The sequence below is a fragment of the Macaca mulatta genome, chromosome 1 (assembly GCF_049350105.2).
Source record: "Macaca mulatta isolate MMU2019108-1 chromosome 1, T2T-MMU8v2.0, whole genome shotgun sequence".
Lineage (NCBI taxonomy): Eukaryota > Metazoa > Chordata > Mammalia > Primates > Cercopithecidae > Macaca > Macaca mulatta.
This window is the reverse complement of record NC_133406.1, coordinates 220,238,531-220,260,002: the sequence shown is the minus strand read 5'-3', so window position 1 is coordinate 220,260,002 and position 21,472 is coordinate 220,238,531. Positions and strand designations below refer to the sequence as shown.

General features: G+C 54.7%; 1 protein-coding gene across 5 annotated transcripts in view; it reads right to left on the bottom strand.

The window, feature by feature from the left end:
- KIF17 (kinesin family member 17) overlaps window positions 1-20,844 on the bottom strand; it is a 54,874-nt gene extending 34,030 nt beyond the window's left edge. For 3 of the 5 annotated variants that reach the window (XM_015129890.3, XM_077971656.1, XM_015129895.3), the window contains exons 1-6: window positions 20,295-20,844; window positions 18,048-18,194; window positions 16,327-16,428; window positions 13,036-13,225; window positions 6,994-7,446; window positions 790-899 (exon numbers count right to left, since the gene is read on the bottom strand). In XM_015129890.3, the coding sequence (XP_014985376.1) occupies window positions 790-899; window positions 6,994-7,446; window positions 13,036-13,225; window positions 16,327-16,428; window positions 18,048-18,194; window positions 20,295-20,525 (1,233 nt within the window). In that variant the 5' untranslated portion in view covers window positions 20,526-20,844. Of the gene's footprint in view, window positions 1-789; window positions 900-6,993; window positions 7,447-13,035; window positions 13,226-16,326; window positions 16,429-18,047; window positions 18,195-20,167 lie in introns of all 5 variants that reach the window. The other 2 variants (XM_077971666.1, XM_077971672.1) reach the window with 2 other exon arrangements.
- Between the last annotated feature and the right edge of the window lie 628 nt (window positions 20,845-21,472).

Below are 21,472 nucleotides of genomic sequence, written 5' to 3'. Positions count from 1 at the left end.
TAAGTAAATAAATAAATGAATAAAGGGACTGCCACATGTCAAACTCCACCGCACACTCGGGTCTCAGGATGCAGCATTTAGGCGGGATTCTCTGGAAACCAACAGAGCCTGGAGTCAGGGATGGAGCCAAAGGCAGGAGTGGGGAGGCCCCACCACGCCTGGCTGTGGAAGTCCTGCTCTGGGGATCAGCTCTGCCTTCGGAAATCAGGGGCATCATCTCACCCGCTGCTTCCCAGGGATGTTGGGAGGCACTCACATGAGAGGACCCAGGCGCCCCAGGTGACAGCTTTTTCCAGGAGGCTAACACCACATACCTGCTGGTCAGACGGGCTGCCTGGCTCTAAGACCCTGGCTTGTTCACGGCTGCTGCGGGACAGACTCCTCCGCACCCTGACTGCCTCGCCCCTGCACAGGCCATTTCCACAGCCAGGCATGCCTTTTCTGCTTCCATCAATGCACAGCTACCCCTTCCTTCAAAACCGAGGGGGAGAACACACCCCTGGAGACGCCCCTGGAGACGCCCCCGCACCCCTCTATTCTCACCATGCAGGCCCTGAGGCAGTACTGACTGCAGTCTGGAGTCAAGAACTCAAGTTCAAATCCTGGCTCAGACTCTTTGCTGTGTGACGTTGGGCAAGTCCTGGCATCTCTTTGAGCCTCAACTTTCTCAGGACCAACCCCAAGGTGAAGGTACGGTGATACCGCATTGGACCCAGCGGCAGCTCTGCCCTTCTTGCTGGGCCACACCTGCCTGCCCCTTCTCCATGTTCCCACCCACTTGGATCTCACCTCCCGGATCAGCTGCTTCTCGGCCTCCATGTCATGCTGGATCACAGGTGGGGGCAACAGCTTCTCCTCCAGCTGCACAGGGTCTGGGGGCACCTGCCTGGACAGCAAGGCTGGAGGAGAAACAGAAATTAGCAGCCAGGACAAGGGGCAGATGGTGTGCAGGAATTACACGGAAATCTGTAAAAAGACGACCTCATGGTCATTCAAAAAGACTTTAAAGTATTGAGCTTATTTCAAACACATCTCCATGTAAAAGGCTGTTAGTCACCCAACAAATATTTATGGAGCACCTCGATGTTCTAGACGCTGAGGATGCGGCACTGAACAAAGACAAAACTCCACACCCACGCTGAGTTTTCCACTGGGAAAAAGAGGCAAAAGGCAGATGGACAAGGTGAAATGCCTCGTGGTGGTGTTCAAGGCCCTCTCCACTCGAGCCCTGCCTGACTACCTCCCATCAAAATTAATAAGCAAAATGGGTAACACGTTACAAGGTGATGTGTACTGAGAAGAAAAAGCAAGTAGGGAGGGTGCTTGGGAGTTAGAAGCAGTTAGAAGGGTTGCAATTTATTTACTTATATATTTATTGAGACAGGGTCTTGCTCTGCCACCCAAGCCAGAGTGCAGTGGTGGGATTATAACTCACTGAAGCCTCAAATTCCTGGGCTCAAATGATCCTCCCACCTAAGCCTCCCGAGTAGCTGGGACTACAGGCACACACCACCATGCCCAGCTAATCTTATTTTATTTTTTTGTAAAGATGGGGTCTCACCATGCTGTCCAGACTGGTCTCAAACTCCTGGGATCAAGCAATCTTCTCGTCTCGGCCTCCCAAATTTCTGGGATTAAAGTGTGAGCTGCCTTGCCTGGCCCAAGTTGCCATTTAAATAGTGTGTTAGGCCGGGCACAGTGTCTCACGTCTGTAACCCCAGTACTTTGGGAGGCTGAGGCGGCGGATCACTTGAGGTCAGGAGTTCAAGACAAGCCCAGCCAACATAGTAAAACCCCGTCTCTACCAAAAATACAAAAATTAGCCGGGCATGGTGGCGGGAGCCTGTAATCCCAGCTACTCAGGAGGCTGAGACAGGAGAATTGCTTGAACCGGGAGGGCGGAGGTTGCAGTGAGCTGAGATGGCGCTATTGCACTCCAGCCTGTGCGAAAGAGCGAGACTCTGTCTACAAAAATAAATAAATAAATAAATAAACAGCTTATTTATTGAAGGTCTTTTAGTCAAGGCATGAAGGAAGCAGCGAGGAGAGGCAGGCACAGGAGGAGCTTGCTAGAGGGCGGGAGTGGTGAGTGCGAGGGTCCTGAGGCAGTTGTGAGCCTGCACTGTTCCTGGCCCAGCCAGGAGGCCAGTGTGGCTGGAGGGGAGGGAGTGATGGGCAGGACAGGCAGAGAAGTCCAAGAGGGATAATGCCAGATTGTGAGAGCTGTGGAGGGCCGGGTGAGGGCTTTGGCTGTGACTCTGGACTGAACGGGGCAGGTGTGCACAGGGCAGTCACAGGCCTTGCATTTGAACAGGCTCTCCCTGGCTGCTGCGCGGACAGTGCACTGAGGGGAACCAGAGCAGGCGCTAGGAGACCCGTGGGGGGCGGTGCAGAAACTCAGGCTGGAGGGCAGCAGTGAACAGGCTGTAGCCAGTGTTTTCTTTTTCTTTCCTTTTCTTTTTTTTTTTTTTGAGACGGGGTCTTTGCTCTGTCGCCTAGGCTAGATGCAGTGGTATAATTTTGGCTCACTGCAACCTCCCTCTCCCAGGTTCAAGTGATACTCCTGCCTCAGACTCCTGAGTAGCTGGGACTACAGGTGCACACCACCACGTCCGGCTAATATTTTCTGTTTTAGTAGAGACGAGGCTTCACCATGTTGGCCAGGCTGGTCTCAAACTCCTGACCTCCAGTGATCTGCCCACCTCAGCCTCCCAAAGTACTCGGATTATAGGCATGAGCCACTGCACCCGGCCAGGCTGTGGCCAGTTTTGAAGGTGGAGGTGGCAGGAGCTGCTGACCAACTGGATGTGGATTTGAGAGAAAGTGAGAAGCCAGGGGTGACCCCAAGGTGCCTGGTTTGAACACCTGAGTTGCCGCCATCAGCTGTGGGGGGGAAGCACGCCTAGCAGATTTGGGGGCCCATCGAGTTGACAGTGGGACATGTTGGGTTTGAAATGCTTATTACACAGCTGCAGATTCAAGTCCGGAATTCAGAGGACATGGATAGTATGTTTTACTTGTTTTCTACATTGCATGATGTTCTGTTATCTTGAAGGACTTGCTGGGCAGGATTAGACTGCCCTTCAGGGCTAGATAATTCCTAGAAACCGTAAACCACGAGTCAGTGAGTCCATCTTTGGTATATAAACCAGCCGAGCCCGAGTCCACACCCCAAGCCACCTGCTGTATATAACTCTCACACCAGGCCAAGATTCCCCCTGCCCTGAACAGACCCAGGGCCAGGCATAGACAATAAGGAACAGCCCCTCGACCCAAAAACCTACCAGAATTATTCATATCAGCTGGTCCCAACCTGCCTTCCAGGCCCTGCCATGATTTTCCCACAGGAAGCCCAGTAAAGGCTGTGGCCCGGGCCCCACTCCCTTCTCCCTCCAGACCAATGCTGGTGCTTCCCCGTGGCCTGTGGGTGTGCCCGACCCCAGGTTTCCAGGAGCACTGTGAGTCACAGTGAACTTCCCTTTCAGTGGCGCTGACCTCTCTGTGCTGTCACCCAGTCACGTTTATAAATTAAGACACGAGGCCAGGCAAGGTGGCTCGCGCCTGTAATCTCAGCACTTTGGGAGGCCGAGGTGGGCGAATCACGAGGTCCTGATCAAGACCATCCTGGCTAACACAGTGAAACCCCATCTCTATTAAAAATACAAAAAATTAGCTGGGCATGGTGGCGTGTGCCTGTAGTACCAGCTACTTGGGAGGCTGAGGCAGGAGAATCACCTGAACCAAGGAGGCAGAGGTTGCAGTGAGCCGAGATCGCGCCACTGCACTACAGCCTGGGCAACAGAGCAAGACTCCGTCTCAAAAAAAAAAAAAAAAGAGACACGACCACAAATTGCATGGCCAGGCTGTGGGTTGCATGTGGGGAAGTCGGGAGCGCAGAGGTGGTGATAACACCAGGGACCCAGGCGAAGCCACCTTAGCAGCGAGTGCAGAGAGAGGACAGCAGAGGTCCAGCCCAGGACAGCCCAGGGTTAGGAGGCCAGGGAGCAGGAAGGACTCGCCCCTGGGAACTGAGGAGAGGTGGGTGGGGAGGCAGGAGGGGACCGAGGGCAGAGGCATGTAGGAAGCAAAGGTCTCATGAAGGGAGGGGGTCTGCTGAGCCAACTGGTGCTGAGGTGGCAAGGTGAGGCCTGCCCCAGGACAGTCACTGCGCTCCACAACAGGAGGCCATAGATGACAAGGACAGCATCAGTGGGCCAGGACAGGGCCTGTCTGGGTAGGGGCAAGAGAGAGCGGAGGGAGAGAAACTGGAACCGGTAAAAGTAGATGGATGTTTCAAGTTTTGTTGTAAGGGAAAATGAGGGATATGCTAGAGGGAGAACCAGGGCTAAGGGGGAAATGTCTAAAGTGAGTCCTGGGCGGGGAAAACACAGGGAGCTTTGGGTCAGGCACCCCTGGTCTCAAGGCCCAGCTCCAAAGTGAAGGCAGCACACATTGTCTCTGGAGCCCACTGTGCCAGGCCTCGTGCTGAGCCCACACATGCATGATCTCAGGTAATTTTCCCAGTTGCCTCACAGCACACACAAAGCGGGTATCATTATGATGGCCCTTTTACAGATGAAGAGACTGAGGTTCTCAGTGGCTGAGTTGCTTGTCTGCGGAGCTGGGAGGTGAGCGGGTGATAACTGCTCAGCTCTCAGCTATCCACCCAGCACCACCCCAGTCACTCTGCTGGCTGGGCTCCTTGCTCCTCATCCAGGGAGAGGGGGTGCTAACAGCCTCTACCCTGGGGGGCTGCCTCTGTCACCAATGGAAGGCTGCACAGGTGTCAGCTGCTGGGTGCGGGGGCCGCAGGCCCAGCCTCCCCCACTCCCTCCTGGTACCCTCACCATTCTTGTCTTCCCCCTTACCAATCTTGCGGGTGAGTAGGGTTGGGGTGAGGAGTAGGGAAAGAGGAGGAAGGCAGATGGCTGAGGTGGAATGCCTTGCAATGGTGTTCAAGGCCCTCTCCACCCCAGTCCTGCCTGACCACCTCCCATCACCCAAGGCAGCCGGCAGAGGGCTTTGTAGTTCCCCAAACGCACCTTAGAGTTTTGCGCATCTCTGCACACACTGGACACTCTTATCCTAACAGGGAAATTTCTCCTCTTCCAAGACTTTGCTCAATTACTGCCTCCTCCGGGAAGCCTTCCCTCACCGACATTATCCCACCACAGATAGACCTGGCTGACCACACACTCCTTTCTGCCCTGTACAGCTGTCTGCCCTAGAGTGTATCTCATTGCATGTGATGGCCTGCTGGAGTGTCCTTCTTCCTCAGGAGATTAGATACCCCACAAGGCACAGCCTGCCTCTGATTCATCTCTGTGCATCCAGTACCCAGCACGGGTCCACACACAGAGGAGCAGCTCAGGGAATCTTGAATGGATGGATGGGCAGGTGAGTGGAAAAATAGATAAAAGAATGGATGATAGGATGGAGTGAATGAATGGGTGGATATATGGATGATAGGGTGGATGGGGTGGGTGATTAGAATGGGTGAATGGATGGGTAGATAAAATGAATGGAAGATGGATAGGTGGGTACACAGAAGGAAGGCTGGAGATGGATAGATGGATGGATGGATGGATGGATGGATGGATGGATGGATGGATGGATAGATGGATAGATGGATGGATAGATGGATGGATGGATGGATGGATGGATGGATGGATAGATGGATGGATAGATGGATGGATGGATGGATGGATAGATGGATGGATGGATGGATGGATGGATGGATAGATGGATGGATGGATGGATGGATGGATGGATGGATAGATGGATGGATGGATAGATGGATGGATAGATGGATAGATGGATGGATGGATGGATAGATGGATGGATGGATAGATGGATGGATGGATGGATGGATGGATGGATGGATAGATGGATGGGAGATGGAAGGATGGAAGGAAGAAAGGAAGAAAGGAAGAAAGGATCTCTGGATGAATAGATAAGTGGATGAAAGGAAGATTGATGAATGGATGGATGCATGGACAAATGGATGGAAGGAAGGATCAATGGATGAATGGATGCATGGATGGATGACAGATGAATGGATGGAAGAAAGGAAGGAAGGGTCAGTGAATGCATTGATGGATGAATGGAAGGGTGGGTGGGTGGCTGTGTAGATGGATGGATGGAAGGAAGAAATGGATTGATGGAATGAAGGGAGGGATGGGTAGATGGAAGGATGGAAGGATCAATGGATGGATGGATGGATGGATAGATGTATAGGTGGGTGAGTGGATGGGTGGATGGGTGACTGTGCAGATGGATAAATAATGGGGTGAGTAGGAAGGTGGGTAGGTGGACAAAAAGGTGGGTGGATGAATGGGTAAATGGGAGGATGGGCAGATGGGTGGATGAGTGGGTAGGTGAATGGGTGTGTGTAGAATGAACAGATGGAGAGGAAGGTGGGTGGGAGGGGGATGAATGGACAGATAGACACTAGCTTTTTTGTGTTCTCTTCCCTAAGAGCTTCTGAGATAAAAAAAATCTTAAGACTCCTTCAGTTCCAAAGCCCCTTCAGGCCAATGCTCCAGGTGTGGATTTCCACCTGCCAGGTGACAGGCAAATGCCGTGGCGCACAAGCTGCTATGACGAGGTGCCCGTGAAGAGCAGATGCGGCTGTGGGGAGCGAGTTGCCAGCCGTTGAGCAGCGAACACGTATTGCGACAATGCCACGGACAGCAGCAGACGGGGGGGTGGGGGGGGGTGTGGATAATGGATGAGCAGATCAGAGGTGGGGAGTGGGCAACAGCCTGCATCAGATGGGACAGGCCAGAGAGACTGCCCTCCTCCCAGGGCACTGACAAGCAGATACCATCTGGGCCGTCTCCAACCAGGGCCCAGCGCTCACATGGGGCTGAGGGGCGGGAGGATGCTGCTCCCACTGTCTTTTAGATGGGAAGTTGGAGGCGAGAAAACAGAGGGGAGGAAGTTTTCTCCTGGGGACCTGGCCCTCCCGCCACTACCCCAACGTGGTCCCACCTGACAGGCTGCTGGGGCTCATCTGCTGTGTCAGGATGGCCTTGAGCTTCTTGATCTCCTCCTGGTACTCGCGAAGCAGCGCATCCTTGGGGTCCTCATTGATGCGCGGCTTGTTCCTGATGTTCTTGGCCCGGTTGGCGTAGCGCAGTGTGCTGAGTGTCTCATCGTAGTTGTTGTCCGCAGGCGACAGGCAGGCCACCATCAGCGTCTTGGTGTTGCCGCCCAGTGAGTCCTGCAGCAGCCGCGTCAGCTTCGAGTCACGGTAGGGGATGTGTTTACAGCGCCCATCCACCAGTGCCGAGATGACGTTGCCCAGCGCCGACAGCGACAGGTTGATCTTGGTGGCTTCCTTGAGTCGCTCGCCCGTGGCCCCGGTCTTGGACTGCCGCTCGCTGCCCGCCAGGTCCACCAGGTTCAGCTTGCCCGCCCGGAGGTGGTCCTTGCCCCGCTCATCTGCAGACAGACCAGGCAGAGGGGCGAGGGCCTCGGGTGAGCCCTATGTATCGAGGGCAATCAGTGCCAGGCACTGGGTGCTCAATGCCTGCCCACCGAGGGTTTCCCCTCAGCTACACAGGAGCCCCAGGAAGCAGGTGCTATGATTAGGCTCATCTTACAGATGGGTAGACTGAGGCTCAGAGAGGGCATGGAACTTGCCCAAGGTCACACAGCTGCTAAACACTATAGCCACCATCAGAACCCAGGGCAGGCTGTCTCCAGGAGCAGGGGCTGGAGTTAGAGACCATTCTGAGTGCAACAGGGCCTCTGGCTGCCACAGCAGCTCCCGAAGGCTTCCTGCAAGGTCAAAGGTGGAGAAGGGCAGGGGTGTGGCTGGATCGCCAGGGAGTTATGTCATTCAACACAGAAAACATCTGCTTTGGAGACTCCCGGACCCGGTTCCCAACCCAGTCCTGTCGTCTCCTTGCTGTGTGGCAGTAGCAGAGCCACCTATCTCCCAGATTCTCAATTCCCCACATCAACAAAATGAGACCCCATTAGGGTTTGTGAGACAAAGTGGCAGATGTTAGAAGCCACGTTTGCTCTTTTCCACTTGCCAGCATAATCAGCTCGCAAAGCCGCTGCCTCTGTGCCAACGTGCAGAGCTGTGCAGAGCTCCGCAGATATGCTTTGAAGACAAAACAGAATGGAGTCTACAGTTCCCCATGTCTCTGGCTGAATCACCACCTCACTTAAAGACAGACCCTAGGCCATGCCTCTTCCTACACATGAGATAATATCTGCCGGGGTTTGTGAGGAAGCCTCTGGAATCTATCACCGGATGTGCTCTTGCACCCAAACCTTGATGTTTCTGAGCAAGTCAGATGCGATTCTGCAGGTGCTGCCTTCACCACCTGTATATAAACTGTGACCTGAAATACTGACAGAGCCGCTCTGGGCTGTAGGCCCCAGTCTATTATCCTCAGTAGGATGTCTCTTTTTTTTTTTTTTTTTTTTGAGACGGAGTCTTGCTCTGTCACCCAGGCTGGAGTGCAGTGGCCGGATCTCAGCTCACGGCAAGCTCCGCCTCCTGGGTTTACCCCATTCTCCTGCCTCAGCCTCCCGAGTAGCTGGGACTACAGGCGCCTGCCACCTCGCCCGGCTAGTTTTTTTTGTATTTTTTAGTAGAGACGGGGTTTCACTGTGTTCGCCAGGATGGTCTCGATCTCCTGACCTCGTGATCCGCCCGTCTCGGCCTCCCAAAGCGCTGGGATTACAGGCTTGAGCCACTGCGCCCGGCCTTTTTTTTTTTTTTTTTTTTTGCCTTTGGGACAGGATCTCACTCTGTTGCCCAGACTGGAGTGCAGTGGTGCAATCCTAGCTCAATACAGCCTCGAACTCCCAGGCTCAAGCAATCCTCCTGCTTCAGTCTCCCGAGTACCTGGGACTGAAGGCGTACATCACCTGGCTAATTTCTTTCTTTCTAGCGATTGGGTGTCCCTATGTTGCCCAGGCTGGTCTCAAACTCCTGGCCTCAAGTGATCCTCCTGCCTTGGCCTCCCAAAGTGCTGGGATTACAGGCATGAGCCACTGTGCCCAGCCTTGTTGATTTTTCTTTAGTTGACAGGTTGGTGGTCTGGAGAAGTAAACAGCGCATTCGTAGCCAGCCAGTTCCTTTTTTTTTTTTTTTTCTGGAGACGGAGTCTCGCTCTGTCGCCCAGGCTGGAGTGCAGTGGCCGGATCTCGGCTCACTGCAAGCTCCGTCTCCCGGGTTCACGCCATTCTCCTGCCTCAGCCTCCCGAGTAGCTGGGACTACAGGCGCCCGCCACCTCGCCCGGCTAGTTTTTTGTATTTTTTTTTAGTAGAGATGGGATTTCACTGTGTTAGCCAAGATGGTCTCGATCTCCTGACCTCGTGATCCGCCCGTCTCGGCCTCCCAAAGTGCTGGGATTACAGGCTTGAGCCACCGCGCCCGGCCGCCAGCCAGTTCTTTAGGCTATTAAAAAACAACAACAGGCTGGGTGTAGTGGCTCACGCCTGTAATCTCAGCACTTTGGGAGGCCAAGGCAGGTGGATCACCTGAGGTCAGGAGTTCAAGACCAACCTGGCCAACATGGTGAAACCTTGTATCTACTAAAAATACAAAAATTAGCCAGGCATGGTGGCACATGCCTGTAATCCCAGCTACTCGGGAGGCTGAGGCACAAGAATTGCTTGAACCTGGGAGGTGAAGGTTGCAGTGAGCTGAGATTGTAACACTGCACTTCAGCCTGGGCGACAGAGCAAGACTCTGTCTCAAAAACAACAACAACAGGCCAGGGGCAGCAGCTCACACCTGTAATCCCAGAATTTTGGGAGATGGGTGGATTGCTTGATCCCAGGAGTTCGAGACCAGCCTGGGCAACATGGTGAAACCCCTTCTTTACCAAAAAAAAAAAAAAAAAATTAGCTGGGGCGGGGCGTGGTGGCTCACGCCTGTAATCCCAGCACTTTGGGAGGCTGAGGTGGGTGGATCATGAGGTCAGAAGATCGAGACCATCCTGGCTAACACAGTGAAACCCGTCTTCACTAAAAATACAAAAAATTAGCCAGGCATGGTGGCGGGCGCCTGTAGTCCCCGCTACTCGGGAGGCTGATGCAGGAAAATGGCGTGAACCTGGGAGGCGGAGTTTGCAGTGAGCCAAGATTGCACCATTGCACTCCAGCCTGGGCAACAGAGTGAGACTCTGTCTCAAAAAAAAAAAAAAAAAAAAATTAGCCACGTGTGGTGGTGCATGCCTGTGGTCTCAGCTATTTCAGAGGCTGAGGTAGGATGATCACGTGAGCCTAGGAGGTTAAGGTTGCAGTGAGCTGTGATCATGCCACTGCATTCTAGCCTGGGCAACAAAATAAAACCCTGTCTCAGAAAAAAAGAAAAGAAAAGAAAAGAAAACAAAAAAAACCACACCAAAAACAGCTGGGTGTATAGTGTCATGTGCCTGTGGTCCCAGCTACTCAGGAGGCTGAGATGGGAGAAATGCTTGAGCCCAGAAGTTCAAGGCTACAGTGAGCTATGATTGCACCACTGCACTCCAGCCTGAGTGGCAGAGTGAGACCCTGTCTCTAAAAAAAGGACAGGAAGGAACCTGGTGCTGCCCCTTTGGGAAGCTCTTTGCAGAACGGAACAGGAGCCTTAACCACGTGTGTTATCTTTGCTCCAGGAACTCCCTTCCAGGGAACCGAGTCTGAGGAAATGACTCTCAGAGGAGAAAAAGCTTTGTGCACACAGATGTCCATCATGGCATGACTTCCAGCACTGGGAAACTGGAAACCACTGATCAAGGACCAGTTGGAAAAGGGCATGAGCCAGGCCACCACACATGGTCATGAAGACACGGTGACAGTAACATGCAGAAATGCTTAGTGATGGCAAGGGAGATGAAACCAGGGGAAACCATGGCATAAGATTTCAGCTGTGTTTAAAACATTCATAGGAAAAAAAGGATCAAAAGAAAATACGGGCTGGGCGCAGTGGCTCATGCCTGTAATCCCAGCAGTTTGGGAGGCTGAGGTGGATTGCTTGAGTCCAGGAGCTCGAGACCAGCCTGGGCAACATGGCGAGATCCTGTTGCTACAAAACATAAAAATTAGCTGGGTGTGCTGGTGCATGCCTGTAGTTCCAAGCTACTTGGGAGGCTAAGGTGGGAGGATTGGTTGAGCCTGGGAGACCAAAGTTGCAGTGATCTGAGATTACACCACTGCACTCCAGCCTGGGCAACAGAGCTGTCTCAAAAAAAAACCAAACAAACAAACAAAAAAAAAACCAATGTGTATATATGTGTGTGTATATATATTGTATATTTATATATAAATAAACAATATAAAGAATTATATTATAAATATAAATAATTATTATACATTAATATAATGCTTAAATGTTAGTGGTGTTTAGGTGTCAGAACTATGAGTAACTGTTCCCTACCATTCCCTACTTTCTTACCATCATCACTGAGCTCACATTATTTTATAAGGTGAATGTGCAACCAGCCTGCCTCATCCTTCAAACCTTCCTGCAAAGACCAAAAGGTGCCCACCAAACCCGCTCCCCCCTCCTCCCTCCTGATCTGTTCTCAGTTGCCCTGGTCTCTGTGCCTCCCCAAGCTGCAGCATCGAGGCTGTGACCACGCTGGTCCCAGCCTTCCCCATATCAGCACCCCCAGGACACTGGGACTCATGGCCTCATACCCAAGCAAGCACTGGGGCTTGGCCCAAGGCCAGGTCACCACACCGGCTGGGCAATATGTCTGGGAGGCTCCATCTACCCAGGCCTTGACCCTGGGTAGTGCAGTGGTGTGATCTCAGATCACTGCAACCTCGGTCTCCCAGGCTCAACCAGTCCTCTCACCTCAGCCTCCCAAGTAGCTGGGAGTATAGGCATGCACCATCACACCCAGCTAATTCCTGACCCTGATCCCTGGGTCAGGGATCTCTCCAGAATTATGTTCCCAGTTGGGCTGAGGCCACCTCCTGCCCCATTGCTCTTTGGAGTTCTAGTCATGATGGACCACAACTTGGAGGCAGCTGCAGTATTCATGGGAAAACCCAGACATCAGGGAGACCCGGGTTCAAATCCCAGCTCCACCAGTTAGTGGCAGTAAGACCTTGAACAAGCAAATCACTTTCCTTCTCAGAGCCTCTGTTTCCTCATCTATAAAATGAGGATTCTAGTGCCTGTCTCTAAATGGAATGAAAGGTATAAAGAGTTTGGCACTGTAGATGACCAATGGGGCCCCCAAATAAACATGGGTTTCTTTCCTTCCTCTTCGCTTTCTCAGCAGCTCTTCCAGAAAAAAACAATAATGAGATGACTGAGGAGTAGAGAATGTTAGAGAGAGGAGAATCCACAGGGTTGGAGTGACACACACTCCAGAGGAAGACCCCGGGATAGAAGCTGGGCTCTGACGCTAGTTCCTAGTTGTGTGACCTCGATTTCTTCATCTGTAAAATGGGGATGATTCAGTATCCACCTCATGGGAGTGCTGTAGGAGTAAGTGACACAATACACACACATTACCTGGCATATTGGCTGGGCGCAGTGGCTCACACCTGTAATCCTAGCACGTTGGGAGGCCAAGGCGGGAGGATTGCTTGAGCTCAGGAGTTCAAGACCAACCTGGGCAACATAGCAAGACCCTATCTCTACAAAAAATTAGCCAGGCGTGGTGGTTTACCTGTAGTTCCAGCTGCTCAGGAGGCTGAGGTGGGAGGATCACCCAAGCCTGGGAGGCAGAGGTTGCAGTGAGCCGAGATCACCACTGCACTCCAGCCTGGATGACAGAGTAAGACCTTGTCTCAAAAAACAAGAAAATAAATAAAAATTGTCTGGCACACAGTAAGTGCTCAATGTTGGCTCCCAGCGTTACTGTCGTTGCTGCTGTTTATCCTGGGAACACGGTCCCAGCATCCCAAGGATCTTCTTGGGTTTCCCTCCAGGCTGTTAGAGCATCTCTTCCCACTTTCCAGGGGCTCTTGCGACCCCGAGAGGTGGCACGCCTTGGCTAGTGGGAGTGGAAGTGTGGCTGGGTCATCTGTCCCCCCGCCACCCCCGCCCGCAGCAGCTCGCATACCCACAGCAGACATCTCGATGCTGATAGTGAAGATGGAGTGGGAGCGTGAGGAATCCTTGTTCATCAGCGTGTAGCCGACTGAGCGGTTCTTCCAGCCGGTCTCCATGATGTGCTCACACTGGGCCACGCTGTGCACCGTGTGCATGGACAGCCCCTTCACATACACGCCCTTCTCTGGGTGCTCCTTCAGCTGAGGGAGGAGAAACGGGTCGGGGTGGAACCTCCAGCCTCCAAAGGTTAGGACCAGGGATGGTCAAGGAACCAGAGAGAAGGGCCCCATGCGGACCGCCCTCGCCCTCCTGCAGTGCAGGCTGGCACCTCACACACCTGTCACAGGGAGGGGTGCGTTCCAGGCTCAGCCAGCCTCAGACCTACCCCTGCCTCCTACTTGCTGGGGGACCTTCAGCCAGTGATAACCTAAGCCTCAGTTTCCACATCTGTGAAATGGGCATGAGACAGCTATCTCACAGGGATATGGGGAGGAATCCGTAAAATAAGGCACATACAGTGCTTAGCATGGTGCCAGCACCTAAGTGCCCCATAGATGCCAGCCACTGTCTGTGCTGTTGTTGTTAGTGCTACGATTGCAAAAGCGGTTTTCCGTCAGGGAGCTTCAGATCCCAGGGGCTGTGTCTGTCGCCACCCATGAGCCCCGAGTGCTGTCTCCTTTCGCCCTGTTGCTAGGGCTCCATATCCCCTCCGCCGTGGCTCTAGAACAGCAGGAATATCCCCAAACCCTCAGATCACAGGTGAGGCCACTGGCTGCCCAGAACCCCACAGGCTCACAGCCCGGAGGCCCCCAGCCTTCAGGGCGATGGCAGCAGTAAGTTAATTTATCTGCTGGCTCCCTGCTGGTTTTCCAGGCAGCAAAGTCATTTTGTTGCAGACCCAGAGCTGTGAAATGCAGTATTTTCCAAGTGTGAGAGGAAAAAAAACCACTCTGGCACAAGAGCAGAATGAATGAGGACAAAAGGCATTAGTCTGGCAAGTGGTCCTGCGGGTCAGAGCCACAGGAGGCTCAGCGGCTTTGCTCCCAGCAGCTTTAGGGGGGTCCCAGGTGGGCTCAGGCCCCAGCTGTGGGAGGGGCGTGGGTGGGGGTCAGGGGTGGTCCTATCTGCTGAAGCGTGAAAAAACAGCCAAGCCCCACCAAGGGACTGGGCTTCATGGAATAGATGAGTAACTGACACCCAGAAAGGAGAAGGTGAAGGTCACAGCTGTTAGTGGGGTCACAGCCGATGGAAGGCTCCAGGGATAGGGCACAGACACAGGCCGGAGCATCCTGCAGTGGCTGAAGCTTGAGATGACAGAAGGCAGGTCTTGGCCCAGGTGGCAGCTGTGAGGAGGGAGCTCAGAGGACGGAGCTGCGTGTGGCCAGAGGGCACCCCGTTCTGTGACTTGCTGGTTGGGGAGGTTAATTTGCCTCTCTAGGTCTCAATTTTCTCTTCCGTAAAATGGGGATGATAACTCCTATTTCTACAAGATTATTATGAGGATTAGGAAGAGAACAGATCTAAAAAAAAGTTCTGTGGGTACTCAGCAGGGGTCAGTTACAAAAAGGATGAGTCGCCATCTCGGGCCTGAGCAACCCGAGGAGACAACCCCTCACCCAAGAGGTCTCCTGCCATGAGATTTTCCAGCCCAGGAAGGCTCCCTGCTCCCAAACTTATGATGGCCTCAGGGGTCCTCCCCCCACCGCACTCCCAACCTCACTCCACCCCCGACGCCTGGGGAGGCGCTGAGTGACAGCCCCCAGCTGCGCACCAGGCTCCTTGGTAACTGCTCATCTCTGCTGCGGAGGCCAGAGCCGGGTCACCATGGCAACCAGCTGGGATGCAGCAAGGATGAGAGAGGGGAGCATGGCAGGAACGTGTCCATCGTTGCCACGGGGAGGGGAGCCCTTGACACTTTGCCGGGACATGGGTGGGGAGAACCCGCTGGAGAGGCCCCCTCAGACCTCACCAGATCAGACAGTACAGGGCTGGGTTCTGGGATGGTAGTTTACAGTGGCTAGGGGGAGGGCACAGAACTCTGCTTCCCCAAACCTCTTGCTGGCCTTAAGTGATGTAATAACCTCTGATTATAACCACGATTGGGCCTCTGTTAAACACGGGTTAACAGTGTGTGCTGTGGAGTTCCTGGATTCAAATCCCATCGCCACTCTTTATCGACGGTGCGTCCTTGGGCTGGTCTTACTTAGGCACATGGAGCCTCAGTTTCCTCATCTGTTGTTATAAGGGATTAGAACGGTGCCTCCTCCTGGACTGCCAGGAGGTTTACATTAGAGCCATCTGCACATCCTCCTCGAGGGAGTGTGTCTAAAGCCCGGTGGTCCCCGGAGTGTGTTTCAGAGAGCGCATCTGTCACTGCAGCCCCCAAGGCAGCTGGTTCAATAGGCCTGAGGCCCATGGCTCAGCTGCAACAAGTATGCGTAGCTGCCAGCCTTTGGCCCCTCTAAGCCCGGCTAACTGAGGCCTTTCTAGGGTCCAGGGTAGTGAGGAGGGGGAGGAGGGTTCCCTGCTGCTCCAGTGCAGGTTAGCAGAAGGTTTGCAGGGGGCCAGAGTGCCCTAACCCCACAGGCTGGCCTTCTGGGACTGACATGTGGAAACAACACCCTGTGTTGCCTCCTGTCTTTGATTCCCTGTCTGGGGGCTGAGCTATGATTAAGCTGCACTAGGAGAGAGAACGCGGTAGAAAAACTCTAGGTGGGAGGCTGGAGGCTCCCGCATAAAAAACACCAAGTGGCTGGGTGCATGTGGTGATACATGCCTGCAGTCCCAGCTACTGGGGGCGCTGAGGTAGAAGGCTCAAGGCCAGGAGTTCGAGGCCAGCCTGGGCAACGCAGCGAGACTCTGTCTCAAAATGGTCTCGCTGCGTTGCCCAGGCTGGAGTGCAGTGGCACAATCTCAGCTCACTGCAACCCCTACCTCCTGGGTTCAAGTGATTCTCCTGCCTCAGCCTCCCCAGTAGCTGGAACTACGGACATGCACCACCACGCCCGGCTAGTTTTTGTATTTTTAGTAGAGATGGATTTTCACCATGTTGTCCAGGCTGGTCTCGAACTCCTGACCTCAAATGATCCGCCCACCTCGGCCTCCCAAAGTGTTAGGATTATGGGCAAGAGATACCACGCCCTGCCTAAAAAAATTTTTTTATTAAAAAAAAAAAAAAGTCCCGACATCAGTGTCCCAGTGCCGGCACCCTCAGGACACTTTCCCATATTTCTGAGGGAGCAGCACCAATGCCAACCTCCCCCCTACCAGCCCCACCTGCCCACACTGGGTCTGTGCCCACCTCCAGCTTCTGCTTGGTGTCAGTCCCCAGGAGGTCCCGCACGTCTTCATTGTAGATCTCCAGGTAGGAAGCCCGGACCAGGAACTTGGTGTTCTCTGCACACTGCAGGGAGTACACAGAAAGAACCCAGACATCAGAGCTCCAAGTCCACCTGCTGCCAGGCTTGGCCCTGGGCCCTGGGCCCTCTGCCACCAGGACATCATGGGAGGAGAAGGAACGTCGGGGCAAGAGGAGTCTCCAACCCAACCCGCCCTGTCAGCCCTCCTGGCAAGCTCTCTCCTCGTCTCCAGCTTGGTGGGTGCCCAGGCCTCTTTGAGTTGTATCATCTTCATATTGCTGTCTAATGCTCTGTCTACAGTCCTCATGGGAAAGGAAACAGAGGCCTCCCCGTTATTCAGGGTAAAAAAACACACAAACAAACAAACAAAAAAACAGGGCCGGGCGCTGCTCACGCCTGTAATCCCAGTGCTTTCGGAGGCCTACGTGGGTGGATCACCTGAGGTCAGGAGTTCAAGACCAGCCTGACCAACATGACGAAACCTCATCTCTATTAAAAATACAAAAATTAGCCAGGCGTGGTAGCAGACGCCTGTAATCCCAGCTACTTAGGAGGCTGAGGCAGGAGAATTGCTTGAACCAGGGAGGCAGAGGCTGCAGTGAGCCAAGATTGTTCCATTGCACTCCAGCCTGAGCAAAAGAGCAAGACTCCATCTCAAAAACAAAAACAAAAACCCTGGCTGGGCGTGGTGGCTCACGCCTGTAATCCCAACACTTTGGGAGGCCAAGGCTGGCGAATCACTTGAGGTCCGGAGTTCAAGACCCAACCTGGCCAACATGGCGAAACCCCATCTCTACTAAAAGTACAAAAATAAGCTGGATGTGGTGATGGGCGCCTGTAATCTCAGCTACTTGGGAGACTAAGGCAGGAGAATTGCTTGAATCTGGGAGGCAGAGGTTACAGTGAGCCAAGATCATGCCATTATACTCCAGCCTGAGTGACAGAGCAAGACTCTGTCTCAAAAAACAACAACAATCCAACAAAAATCTGAGGCCACAGGGAAGGCCTGGCTCTGGGCTGGCTCTGGGCTGGTCCCTGGCAGCTCTCCGAGGCCCTACATATTGCTCTGGCTACCATGATGAGTCCTGGGAGCGGCACAGTGGGTTCTGCAGCTGACCAGGGTCGTCCCCATCCGCCATTCCCCATGCACTGCCACAAATGGTCGCCAGGTAATTCTCACCTGCAGCCTGGATGCTGGGATGAATTCAGAGTCCAGTCTCAACCTGGCCCATAAAGGCTCAGAGTCTCAACCTCCCTATCTCAAAAATGGGGCTATCAGCTACCTCCTGGGTCAGGCTGGAGATTCAGTGAGATAAGGATGCCAAGGGCTTCACATACGACTTGGTCCATAACAATTGCTCAATAAGAGGGAAGCTGTGATTGTTACAACCACTTCCTGGCCCAGTGCACAGGGTCAGCAGATCCACAGGAAACGCTCCACTAAGGGTTAGAAGCCAAAAATGACGCGAGAAAAGCACGGACAGAATTTTCTCTGTTTTACGTTTTTTTCCCACCACCTTTTCAGAACCTGGAGCCTTCCCTGCTCACCTGCACGGGGTCAGGCCGGACTCCGAACACTTCCTGTGTCCCTGCCACCTGTCAGAAGTGCTCTGGGGCCCAGCTGCAGCTCTGGCGCTGCCCCTTCCCTCCACGAAGCCCGTACCTGGACGCTCTCAAACACGTGCTCGAAGGCCCTGGGGATGATGCCTCTCTGGGAGGGTGGATCCGGCAGGCCCTGCATGGTGAAGGACTTCCCGCTGCCTGTCTGGCCGTAGGCAAAGATGGTGCCATTGTAGCCCTCAGTGACGCCCTGAGTGGGAGGAAGCCAGGACCCCGTGATCAGCGGACCAGGCACAGCAGGGCTCGGGACAGGGCTCCCTAACTCACAGACTCAGGGCCCTTCCTGGTCCCCCCACCCAACAATGGCACTGGAGTGTGGAGATAAACAAGGCCCGGCTCTGTCCTCAAGGAGCTGACTGTCTGGTGGGGTGGAAGCTGTCCCAGTGTGTGGGTGGGGAAGAGCCTGCGCTGCGGGCTCACATCCATCTCCACCTTTACTGTGTGCCCTTGGGCTGGCCTTACTGAGGCACATTGATAAGATGATAAGAATAACACCTTAGGCCAGGTGGGGTGGCTCACGCTTGTAATCCTAGCACTTTGGAAGGCTGAGGCTGGCAGATTACCTGAGGTCAGGAGTTCGAGACCAGCCTGGGCAACACGGTGAAACCCTGTCTCTACTAAAAATATGAAAAATTAGCTGGGTGTGGTGGTGAGCTCCTGCAGTCCCAGCTACTCAGGAGGCTGAGGCAGGATAATTTATTGAACCAGGGAGATTGCAGTGAGCTGAGATCATGCCACTGCACTCCAGCCCGGGGGACAGAGTGACACTCCATCCAAACAAACAAACAAAAAAAGATCGGCCGGGCGCGGTGGCTCACGCCTGTAATTCCAACACTTTGGGAGGCCGAGGCGGACGGATCACCAGGTCAGGAGAAAGAGACCATCCTAGCTAACACGGTGAAACCCCATCTCTACTAAAAAAATATAAAAAATTAGCCGGGCGTGGTGGCGGGTGCCTGTAGTCCCAGCTACTCGGGAGGCTGAGGCAGGAGAATGGCGTAAACCCGGGAGGCGGAGCTTGCAGTGAGCCGAGATCGCGCCACTGCACTCCAGCCTGGGTGACAGAGTGAGATTCCATCTCAAAAACAAAAAAAAAAACAAAAAAAAAACAAAAAAAAGGATCAACATCTTAAAGAGTAAGAATAGCACCTGCGAGGCTCCTGCAGCGTGCATATGGGGATTCTTTCATGCATTGGCACAGGAAGCACCGCCATACACAGGTGATCGCCCAATGTCCGCTTGCAATGGAGGGAGCTGGACACGTACAGGTGATTCTCGTGGCGGGCTATGGGGCGGGAGCACAGCGACAAGAGTCCAGGCAGCCAGCAGGGATGGGGAGTACAAAGAAGTGAAAACAGGATAGTGCAGGAAGAACAAAGCACAGCTTTCCAGGCGGCAAAGACAGGGAGAATTGGGAAGGTGACAGGAAGAGGAAGGCATTCCAGGCTGAGGGGACAGCTTGAGTAAAGCCACACAGGTGAGGTGTGAAGAGCAGAAGGTACTGGGGGAAGGGTGGAAGATGAGGCCTAGAAGGAAGAGAGGAGGCAAACCCGGTGCCGTTCCCAAAGTCATTTTTCCTTCATGGCTGTTTCTATTCATTCGACAGGGACTATGCTTAGCCTAGGGACAAAGTGGTGAACCAGGTAGACACAGTTCCTGTCCTTGCAGAGCTCATGAGTTTGCAAATTCTAGACCTTAGTGTGGGCCTGGGGTGGATCCTGTGTGGGCAGATCATCCCAGAGAACTGCTCTGAGGCCCCAAGGGCCCACATGGCATCTATGCCCGGTTCCACTGCAAAGACCCATGCTGTAACCAAAACAGGGCTGGGTGTGCCCCGACTTGCCAGTGAGGGAAGATGAAAAGTCACCATTTTGCCAGATCCAGTGACTCATGCCTGTGATCCCAGCACTTGGCGGGAGGATCACTTGAGGTCAGGAGTTCGAGAACAGCCTGGCCAACATGGTGAAACCCCATCTCTACTAAAAACACAAAAATTAGACGGGCGTGGTGGCAAGCACCTGTAATCCCAGCTACTTGGGAGGCTGAGGCATGAGAATCGCTTGAACCCGGGAGGCGGAGGCGCTGGGGACAGTGCAGACCTGGAGGCGACACTAGAGGCAGGCTCTGGTTGTGTCCCGCCTGGACAAAAACCTCCGGACCTACCTGTTCCCGTCTGCCTGCGCCCCTCGAGGGCCTTTCCGCCTGGCTGGGGGGCAGTGCCGCCCCCTGGGTACCCTCGGGGCGGCCCCATGCCCTGCGGCCTGGAGGGCGGCCTGTCCCGCGCCCTCACCTCCACCAGCGGGTAGGCGATCTCGTTGTAGATCTGCTCGGTGACGTGGTCCACGTGGTAGGCGCCGTCGAAGGTGAACTGCTTGGGCGGCTCGTCCGCGGCGCCCGGGTTCTGGATGCAGCACTGGCCGCGCGCGCAGTCCACAGTCACCACCGGCTGGCAGCGCAGCTCCCGCTCCCGCTGGTTCATGGGGCGGCAGCGCACGACAACCTTCACCGCTTCGGAAGCCATAGCGCCGCGCCCAGGACCACCGGGACCGGAGCCGACCCCCGCCCCGCCGGGGACCCCCAGCAGCCCGGGCCAAGGGGCGGGGCCAGCGCCAGCCACGGGGGGCGGGGCCTTGCGGCAGGGGTGGGGCCGCGGCGGGGGGCGGGGACCCCTTGGGGGGCGCCCCGAGGGGAGCGGGGAGTCGCAAGACCCGAGCCGGGGCCGCCGCCTCCTCCCGCGCCCGGGCTCGCCCGTTTCTGAGGCCCGGCCCGAGCGGGGACGTGGGGGATCCGCGCTGCAGGCGCCGCCGCAGGACCTCAGCCCGGAGCCTCCCCAGACGCCCGCCGGCACGCTCACCGCCTCGGCGTTCGCGGTTGCTGGGCAACGCCCGTGGCGTCACAGGAGGGGCCCCGGGAACGCCTGGCCTGGCCCGCCAGCTTCGCCCGAGTAATCCCCGGGCAGCCACGCGCGGCCACTTGCGGGAAGCCCCAGTCCTGGCTGGGCTCCTTTCGCATCTGCTGTCTTCTCGAATCCGCACAGCCCCAGTTCAGAGACGTTGCGCAGCTTGCCGAGGCTGCGGTTAAGACTAGGACTCCCGGCCTAGATAGATCCCAGGCCTTAGGCACGGGCCAGGGACCTAACTGAGAACAGCGGCAAGGACCTGTTGCCCCTTATCCACGTCCCCGTACTGGCTCAGGGGAAGGCTGCCCACAACCCACAGCCCCTGGACAGCTTCCTCTCATGCCACCCTTGTTATTTCTAAGACCCGAGATTGTAAAACAAACACTTTAGAAGCCAAGTCTTTTGGGCCGGGCGCGGTGGCTCACGTCTGTAATCCCAGCGCTTTTGGAGGCCAAGGCGGGTGGATCACCTGACATCAGGAGTTCGAGACCAGCCTGGCTAACATGGTGAAACCCCCATCTCTGGTGGTGGGCACCTGTAATCCCAGCTACTCAGGAAGCTAAGGCGGG